Consider the following 10,533-nt stretch of genomic DNA (forward strand, 5'->3'; position numbering starts at 1 on the left):
CTTACCTGAAACTGAGATGTTCCATCAAATCTAGATAATTTGCCACAAAGGAGACATAATCTCTTCAGTGAATCGATAACATGTGGCCTTTACAACATAAATGGATGGGAGGAGGTAGGCAAGGAAGAGGAGAGAGAGAGAGAGGGGGGGGAGGGGAGGGGCGGAGAGGGGGTGGAGTAGTCCATTCATTAAAAGCTATCATCGACCTTCTCCCAAAACTAATTTGGACATAATGACCTTTTCTGAGTCTCAATGGTAAGATTCTACCCTTCGCTCCATTGAAGATTAAAAAAAAATATTTGGTCTACTCTAAACAGGAAAAAAGGATGTGGCAAAAATTCTTGACCTTTTTATTTAAAGATGTACAATTGTGGTCCATTTACATATTAGTCAATAAGGAAAAATATCTATTTTCAAGGGAGTGGCGACATGGCCGCCATCTCGTTACATCTAATATCACTTAAGTACAAACATACACATCCGCTCACTTAACACTTACATGCCGCTAAGAGCTATGACTTAAATACAATCTTTTCGATACATTTTCATAATAGGAAGTAAATAATTTATTGAAAAGGTAAAATGCTACATTTTGATCTTGATTTCTGGCATTTAACAAGTCAGGAATTCCCACAAATTTTATATACATCAATATCTAAAAATATTCAGTCATTTATCTGTTGAAATGCTCATTTATATAGTGTCATCACATCATTAAATATTACGATAAGAACAACCAACCGTTAAGGTACAGAACATAGTGTCTTGCGTAAAATGTAAAACATACTAGTTCTGTAGTTTTTAGATTATTTTGCAAATAGGAAAATTCTCAACAGGGAGTGAACTGACAAAATATTTAGAACAATCTTTTTGGTGCATCTTGATTTCAAGTAACTATTTAAAAAATAAGCTATTCTGTACATGTTGATAGTTATCTGCCTGGAATGACTACTTGTGTAATTATAAAAAACTCTGATATTATTACTTTATAAAAGACACTATTTCTGCATTCCACTGAACATCAAAAATCGCTTATAAAATACTGCATTACATTTTTACAATCAGGAAACTCATTACTGCAACATCACCGTAAAGAAGCCACTTTCAGACACGCGTGTCAGCCATTCACAAAACACTGGAACTTCAGTGTCATTCAAGAAAGTACTGGAACTTTTGTATTTTCCTAGAACTATTTGAACTTTTTCATTTTCCACCGTTGAACAGAGGAACTTTCTCACGCATTCCAAACCACCATGACACTTGTTCATAATGAAAGGTTTGCATATTTTTTTTCAAACACTGAAAGACCAGTTGAAACTTATGCCACGTTACACAGAAAACAACAATCTGTTTCCTTCCGGAAATATTAAACTTACGTTCCCTTACAAAAAACAGCTGGACTTATGCGTTGCTCCACGTAAACATAAACGTTACCTTTCTACCCTCCAGAATATAATGGTTGACAGTGGCCGCTAAAGTGTGCCTCTTCGCACGATGATGATCTTGGAAGTCTTCCAAAAGCTATCACTTATTAAGATTGTAGAGAGACCATCCGTCTCCAGTCACTTAACACCAAGAAGTTTAGGAAATGGCCTATCAGCTCAGGAGATAAGAATTCTGAACGAGCTAAAATAAAGAATTCTGAACGAGTCAGAATTGTACTCTAACTGGAAAAAGTAATGACTGAGGTTAACAGAAATACTGAACTTGGCAACACTTCATAATTTTGGCTTTGAGACCGCGGAAGTGAAGACTGAAATTTTAAGTCCATTTTGATATTCACAAGGCTAAATTTGAGGATCGTTCGCATAGGACTAGATTTGACATTTCTGAGCAAAAAATAAAAACTAGGTTTTGAGGAAAAGTAAAAAGAAAAGATGAAGATGCTAATTTTGGAATTTTTGATCTTTGTTAAGGCAACAATTCAGAATCTAACAAATAAAAAAAAACTAAAAAAGGATTAAAATAATTATGACCTAAAGGAGTAAATGGAGTAGGCACAAGCATTCCGGTTAGGGAGGTCACAATTCTTTACATGAAAATGAAAAGAAACCGAGAAAGTAGAGATGATTGTAACAATCGGTTAACCTAAAAGATATTTGCTACAACATCTTGGACTTGGGGGAATGCAAAGCTCCTGGAAATTCTATGCTAGAGAGAGAGAGAGAGAGAGAGAGAGAGAGAGAGAGAGAGAGAGAGAGAGAGAGAGAGAGAGAGAGATAACCTTCAATTAAAACCTGATGAACCTTTCACTCTACTCCTAGTAAGTGATCACCTTTCTTTCTTAATCAGAAAATACTGCACTGTTGCCTAGCAACAAAAAATAAATAAACACATGATACCATTGAGCAAATAATACTTATAAAATTCTCGGACATTATAACTGCAAACTCTCATACCAGCTCAATGAATTTACGATTATCTCTTGAACTGAGAAGCAATCTCTATAAATCTTGCCTTCACTAAATTAATATACATTTACATTTACTGTGCATGCCTAAATTATTCTATATACAAATGAGAAACCTTTACGATCAAGATCCCTGGACTAAAATGTCTCAGCGAACGATCTCGATAACTTTTAATGTCATGGTTGATGCTCGTTTGTAAGTCTTCGAGGCCACCCACTGGCACCAATGAAAATATCAGTAAGTAAAATAAATCACAGGAAATAAAAAACTTTAGTTTCTTATTTTGATTACGTTTTGCATCTGGTATTTGCTAGGAAATAAAGGTCTTGTGATGTGTTATTGTGGTGTTCATGACTGATTACTGATGGCATTAATTGTGCGTGTGTGACATTTTACATTTGCTGTGAAGAGACAGTATTGCCAGACACGAAACGAACCTTACGAAGTGCGATGGTCCTTGTAAAATGTATGTATGTATTTATGTATGTATGTATGTATGTATGTACTTATGTATGTATGTATGTATGTACAGTGACTGTTAGGATTTCATTGATGCATGCAACACAAGGAACAGACTTACTCTGAAAACACTAAAAAAAAGAAACATAGGCCTAAGAACCTTCGCACGGTTAACTTTGCTAGATACAGCGCTTCGTCAGCCAAGTACACACGCCTTTGAAAAAAAAATGTACAAATAGAGATTTTACATATCTATATACATAATCATTTATAGCAAATGTACAATAAAGAGAAGACTTCAAGCTATGTGATTCTCCTCGACGTACGCGGGATTGTCGTAGGATTCGGACGCATCCTGTTTCTCCTGAGTTTTCCCGCTCATCTGCTGCTGCTGCTGTTCCTTCGGTCTAATCTCTTCTCTGTCCTCGACTTCGGCCGCTGCCTCCCGCTCGGGTTCTTCCGCTATAGTCTCTAGAGGCTTTCCGAAGCTGGACTCGATGTTGTTCACTTCGATGCTGAAGTTGAGTGCCGACAGCAGGATGGTGGCTAGGCGGATCTTGCCCTTGTTCTCCTCGTCGTACAGCCAGCGGGAGTCCTTTCGCATCACGAGGCTCTTCTCCTTCACGGGGCCCTTGGGGACTTCCGGCGCTGCATCCTCCACGTTGTAGTCTCCTGTCTTGTCCATGACCATCACGAGGCTGTGGGGGGAGAGGGGGCGTAATTGGGGATCATTTTCAGATAAAAAAAATCAAATGACAAAGCATTTGTTGAAGCTATATTGACAAACACTAATATAAAACATACGGTACACTTAACTGATCATAATGAAATGTAGGAATTTAAATACTTAAAAAGTTTATTTGTAAAACATCTGACATATCAAAAGACAAGTCATAAAAGTAATATTTTTTCTTATTAGTATTTTGTTTACTAGGCTTGTTTATTTCTGCAACGCTGTTTATTTATGGAAATTATCTATTTGTTTATCGATCTGTTTATATTTACTTAATTGTTATTTGCTCTTCTCGTGGTTTTGTCTTTATAGTTTTTCAACTATTCACTTTTGAGCACTTTATTCTCTAGAAGCTTTCTCACCAACAGCAAACGTGCCCTTTATGAATAATAATAATAATAATAATAATAATAATAATAATAATAATAATAATAATAATAATAATAATTACAGCTACCTCATCTTAAGAACTACATGATGGCAAACTGTTATAATAATAATAATAATAATAATAATAATAATAATAATAATAATAATAATTACAGGTACCTCATATTTAGACCTACATGACAGCAAACTGGTATATAGTCAAGCAGTACGACCAAATTCCATAATACGTGAAATTACTGAAACAATAACTGGAATCTGTAAATCTATGAAAAGCGGGAGCGAAGCTGGTATATAATGACTTCCATCATTAACCGTCAACTCTCATTAAATCTATCCAGTAAATCTATTTTTAATGGGCGTCAGTAATATAATACCGTTCAAATCAGTTTTCCACCTAATACATCCAAAACGCCCAATATAATTGTTTCATTTGAAATATCTATTTACAATGCTTTTTAACGAATTTTTAATTGTTCATTTGGATATTGTAGACCTAGTCCGTAATCACTCTATGCTGTTAAACTTTCTACATGACGTCACTCATTAATTGGAAAACTGTGGGTGAGTGAAAACATTGTTTTTTCATAAACCTAACCTTTTAAACGTACAATAATTGCTGAAAAATCATCCTGCATGGTGTCATCCATTAACTAGACAAAACAGTAGACAATTATTTGTAAAGAGTGCAGTACTCCTAGACCTATCCTTCTGATCTCATATACTAGGCGCTACTCTTATATAACCGACGTTGCAGTGCCTAACTTCAGGCCATCAGTCTAGATTGCCTGATACTTCTTCCCTAACCTGACTTCAGGCCATCAGGCTAGATTGCCTGATACTTCTTCCCTAACCTGACTTCAGGCCATCAGGCTAGGTTGCCTGATACTTCTTCCTTAATCGAGAAATAAGGTACTCTGGGTTTATTTTTCTAGAGTGATGGCGCACTCCATTCCCTTACGCCTTTATTGGGTTAGAATTTCCTGGGGAAAGCTATAGTCATCATAATTCAAGGTCTCTCGTTTGAAATAAACAATAACCTGTCAAATTTACTCAAAATGAAAAAGCATATGCACTCCACTCTTCTTACTGGGTAATATGCGATATTGTACTGATTTTATCTCACAATATATAAAAATATAATTATATGAACTGAAATTTTAATAAAATGATAAACTGCAAAACTGCATCAAAAGCTTTCTTTTATTCTCGCGTCTAGTAAAGTATTAATACGCATATTTTATTTTATTGATATGTAATTCTTGCACTGACCCAAAAAAGGGTTGATGTTTTGCCTTCAAATCTGTTTGTACTTTTCAAAAACGATGGATGGTAAAATTATATATGACCTCGAAAGCAAAGAAGTACAACTTCCAGGGTTTATTAAAATAAGGTAGGGCACATTCTTACGAAAGCGTGTGTGAAGGATTCTTAAATTTTTAAAAAAAAAAAAAAAAAAAAATTGCTTCAATGAGACAAGCTGAGACGGGAGGCATTTTCCTGAGATGTAACCGAGTGGCGGGACCTTTCCCTGAAAAAAAGCGGGACCCCATATCTTTAAAACTAACCATAGAATTTTCTTGAAAATAATCTCACTATGTTTTCACACCCAAATTACTGTCCGTTCCCATATCTAATCCAATCTATATCTAACCTAACCTAACTAACCTAACCTTAACCTAACCTAACCTGGGGGCATGGCAAAAAAAAAACCGGGCTGGTGCAATAATAGTATACATCTCGGGAATTTGCAGCCGGGAGATATTACTCCGTTGCCTGAGTAGATGGGATGAGAAATGAGTTAGGGAAACTTATCAGGAGATAAGTGAGGAAACTAAACTTATCTACAAACCATAGAAAAAGGAGCACTTCACTATAAATTAGTCAGGAATGGGAAACTTGTGATTCATAGGTCAATGAAAAAAGGAATTCTTGCACGTGCAATGGAGCAAGAAGCGAATTGCTACTATAGGCAGAAAGGGGTTTCAAACAGATAAAACAATTCTGTTGATATCAAAAGGGGAAAGCAAGATGTTTGTTTTATTGAAAGAGGTCGAGATGGGCATGCACTGCTGCCCAGGATAAGATCGGTTCGCGAAAAAAAGAAAATGGATAAATAATCTCTGGAAAACGCGCCTTTTAAAAACAGAAACAAGTTAACTAACTTTTGACACAGAGGAAAGCAGTGAATTCAAAATCTTAAAAGTTGACGGTATGAAGAAAAATAAATCAAGAAGAAGACATAGTAAACGAAAGCAAGAGGTTATACACACACACAAAAGGGAATATGGGAGACAAGTTATACAGAGAAAATGTTCTGAGGTTTGGGCAAGTAAAAAATCCGCCAAAATTTTTTCGGCGCAATCGAGTTTTCTGTTACAGCCGCTACGGCGTATAATCAAGGACACCAAAAATAGATCTTCAGGTGGTCTCGGTATAATGCTGTATGAGCCGCAGCCCATGAAACTTTAACCACGTCCCGGTGGTGGCCTATCCTACATCGTTGCCAGAAGCACGATTATGGCTAACTTTAACCTTGAATAAAATAAAAACTACTGAGGCTAGAGGGCTGCAATTGGGTATGTCTAATGATCGGAGGGTGGCTGATCAACATACCAATTTGTAGCCCTCTAGCCTCAGTAGTTTTTAAGATCTGAGGGCGGAGAGAAAAAGTGCCGACAGAAAAAAGTGCGGACGGACAGACAAAGCCGGCACAACAGCTTTCCTTTACAGAAAACTAAAAGGGAAAACTATCCTTGAAAGCAGATGATAAAAAGAAAAAGAAAGCAAAAAAAGAAGAACACAGTAAATGAAAGCAAGACCTTATAAAAAAAAAAAAGAAAGGCCATGCACGAGAGAAGCTGTACAGAAAAAGTATTTTGAGATTTCAAACGGGAGAAACATCCTGACACTTACATGAAGATGATCACCATCAAGAAGTTGGCCGAAGCCCCGAAGAAGAACTGGGCACCTGGGTAGAACGACACAGTCGCCCTGTAAACAGCCGTGTACAGGGTGAAACTCAGCATGGGTACCACGCCGTCGAGGGCACCGAGCATGGCAGAAACTTTACCTGAAATGATACAAAAAGTCATTAGGTATTTGGGATGAGGCTGTCGATATATTTACGCTAACCAGTTGTTGTCGATGTGATTTTTTAACTTTATATTTGCTTTGGATTCTTTTCGTATAAAGATTTATATTGCTTTGAGATTAATAAAATGACACAGAATTTGATAAGTAGTATATATATATATATATATATATATATATATATATATATATATATATATATATATATATATATATATATATATACAGACACACAACTTATATATATATATATATATATATATATATATATATATACTGTATATATATATATATATATATATATATATATATATATATATATATATATATATATATATATATATATATACACATACTGTGTATATATATATATATATATATTTGCTATAGCTTGTATATATATATATATATATATATAGCCATATATATATATATATATAGACACACACTTTGCTGTAGCTTGTCATTGTGAGCTCTCGACTCTCTGATGCCCAACATCGCAAGATTAAATGTTCCCAAGTCTTCTAAATTACTAAATTAAATAAAAAGCGTAAAACTCGCCCACCCATTCTAAAGATATTATATACAGTATATGAGTTACCATAAAGGCCAGTAGACAAATACATACACACACACAAACTTCTAAAAATTTCTTCAGTTCATTTTAAGTCTTTATTTATTTTTCTTTATAAACAAGGCTGCCGAAATAAATACATCCTTCATAATCATTTGATTTGTTTTCGGGGCATTTTATTTAGTTATCTAAATTATAAAGAAAGCATTAACTGCTTCCAGTTTCGATGGACAAGGCAAAAATCAAAGCACAGGACACTGCTGATTTAGTATTCCAGAATTTCCCTGGAATATCTGGAATTAGAATCTGGAACCTGCCAATTGGGGACAACCGACTGAATCGACGTTTTATTCCCTATCACTGTAATTATTACGCTGAATTACGTCATCAATATAACTTTACAAAAAATAACCAAACGCCCATTTATGTCAAACTCGGCGTAATTGGACGGTGCTTGCAGCCTTCAATTTGCGTCCAACTGGAAAAATAAAAGTTATAAAAAAAGTTATTATGACTGGAAATGATGAAATACTGATCGTTAATGACTTCCATAGTAAAAAAAAAAAAAACTCCTTCAATGGTCGTATTTAAATGCGCCTGGTTTAATGTAAACGTTACTCGGTTACTGGAAATGAATGGGCATTTGATATTTTATAAATAAAGAAATTATCATATAAAAAATACGAAAATTTTGTTTAAAGAAAAAAAACCGAGAAAAGAATGTTTTCATTCAAAAGCAATTTTTATAATATAAAGATTTAATTATCAGGATATAAAAATATCACCTGTGGTTTGATGATGAAATTTATATTCGGTAATTTCGAGTTTATAATTGAAAAAAAGGCCTTGAGAAAAGAACGTCCAAAGACTTCAGCCTTTGAATTCAAAAGCAATTAATATTTCATAATCTTGGATTATGAACGTTCTTTTAATGTCGCAATTTCTCAGTTTAATAAGATTTTATATAAAAATTTATATATCCTATATATAACAAAGTCGAAACCGGTCAGGACCTACAACCAGTATTTCATTTCTTCACCTGTGGTTTGACTGATATATAAAAATACATATTTATATTTTATAATTTTGTATAATTTATATGTATTTATAATTGACAATATTTATTCTTTTATTGCAGGCCTTGGAAATGAGACTAGTTGTCTAGGAAGGAAATTTTGAAACGTTGAGAAATTGCGCATTAAAGAACAAATAAAGATGATTTTATATATACCAGTCTGTTTGGACATTCTTTTCTCAAGTTTTTTTTTCTTTAAACTCGATTACCGACGACAAATTTCATCATATGATATTTTTTATATGATAATTTCTTTATATTATAAAAAATGAAAATCCACAAATATTTCCATTTATATATATGCCTTATATATATAAATATATATTTAAATATATATAGTTTTTTTCCTTTTTTTATAGTATTAATATATATATATATATATCTTAAATATATATATATATTTAAAAGACATGAAACTTTTGATTAACATTGTTAGTGACGATCTCTCTCTCTCTCTCTCTCTCTCTCTCTCTCTCTCTCTCTCTCTCTCTCTCTCTCTCTCTCATAAATCTGAAGGCTACCAGAAACTAATAATAAAAAGCTTTAGCAATATATATATATATATATATATATATATATATATATATATATATATATATATATGTATATATGTGTATATATATGTATATATGTATATATATATATATATATACATATATATATATATATATATATATATATATATATATATATATATATATATATATATATTATATTGCTAAAGCTTTTATTATTAGTTTCTGGTAGCCTTCAGATTCATAGAGAGAGAGAGAGAGAGAGAGAGAGAGAGAGAGAGAGAGAGAGAGAGAGATCGTCACTAACAATGTTAATCAAAAGTTCCCACGTCTTTTAAACGATTAAAATGGATAAACACAAAATTCGTCCACCTGTTCTCGAGATGATTAACAGGAAGACCGCGGGACACAGAGAAAAACTGCTTCCTCCGAAACCATATAATTATTCAAACTGTTTGTATTTGTTTCTTTGTTTATTTTTGTCATATACAAGGATGAAACCAATACCTCCTTCATAATCCTTTAAATCGTTTCTAAGACATTTTTTTATCACTTACAGAAACTAGACACAGCATGAACTGCTTCCAGCTGTACTGGATGAAGTTAAAATAAAAATACACAGAACAGCTGAATTAGATACGGAGAATTTTCCTGGAAAATCTGGAATTAGAATCTGTAACCTGGTAATTGGGGACTGAATCGGCGTTTTATTTCCTATCACTGTAATTATTACGCTGAATTACGTCATCAATATAACTTTGCAAAAAATAACCAAACGCCCATTTGTGTCAAACTCCGGGTAATTGGAGGGTGCTTGCAGCCTTCAATTTGCGACCAATTGGAAAAATAAAAGTTATAAAAAAAGTCATTATGATTGGAAATGCTGAAATACTGATCGTTAATGACTTCCATAGCCAAAAAAGAGAAAAAAAAACTCGTTCAGATGTCGGATTTAAATGCGTCTGGTTTAATGTAAACATTACTCAGTGGTAGGTAATGAAGGAAAGCTGTTACTGAAATGGCTTTTACTAATATTCGTTGCTTTTCATTTTTTGAATGTAATAAAAATTATTATATAAAAAATCTTCTAATGAAATTTGTCGTTCGTTATTGAGTCTATAAAACCTAGAGAAAAGAATGTTAAAGACTTCAGACTTTGAATATAAAAGCAATTGATCTCTCATCGTCTTGGAATATGAACATGCTTTTGATGCTGAAAGTTCTCGGCTTAATATGATTTCCGTGAAAATATCCTGTGACCTAAGGATAAATAAATACTGTAATTA

General features: G+C 33.5%; 1 protein-coding gene across 1 annotated transcript in view; it reads right to left on the bottom strand.

The window, feature by feature from the left end:
- Positions 1-337: 337 nt before the first annotated feature.
- The window catches only part of LOC136826975 (lysosomal proton-coupled steroid conjugate and bile acid symporter SLC46A3-like), a 107,921-nt gene continuing 97,725 nt past the window's right edge, over positions 338-10,533 (bottom strand). Inside the window, exons 5-6 of the mRNA XM_067084586.1 lie at positions 6,907-7,063; positions 338-3,568 (exon numbers count right to left, since the gene is read on the bottom strand). Coding sequence (XP_066940687.1) covers positions 3,169-3,568; positions 6,907-7,063 — 557 coding nt within the window. The 3' untranslated portion in view covers positions 338-3,168. The remainder of the gene's footprint in view (positions 3,569-6,906; positions 7,064-10,533) is intronic.

This window comes from Macrobrachium rosenbergii, chromosome 41 (genome assembly GCF_040412425.1).
Source record: "Macrobrachium rosenbergii isolate ZJJX-2024 chromosome 41, ASM4041242v1, whole genome shotgun sequence".
NCBI classification, from domain to species: domain Eukaryota; kingdom Metazoa; phylum Arthropoda; class Malacostraca; order Decapoda; family Palaemonidae; genus Macrobrachium; species Macrobrachium rosenbergii.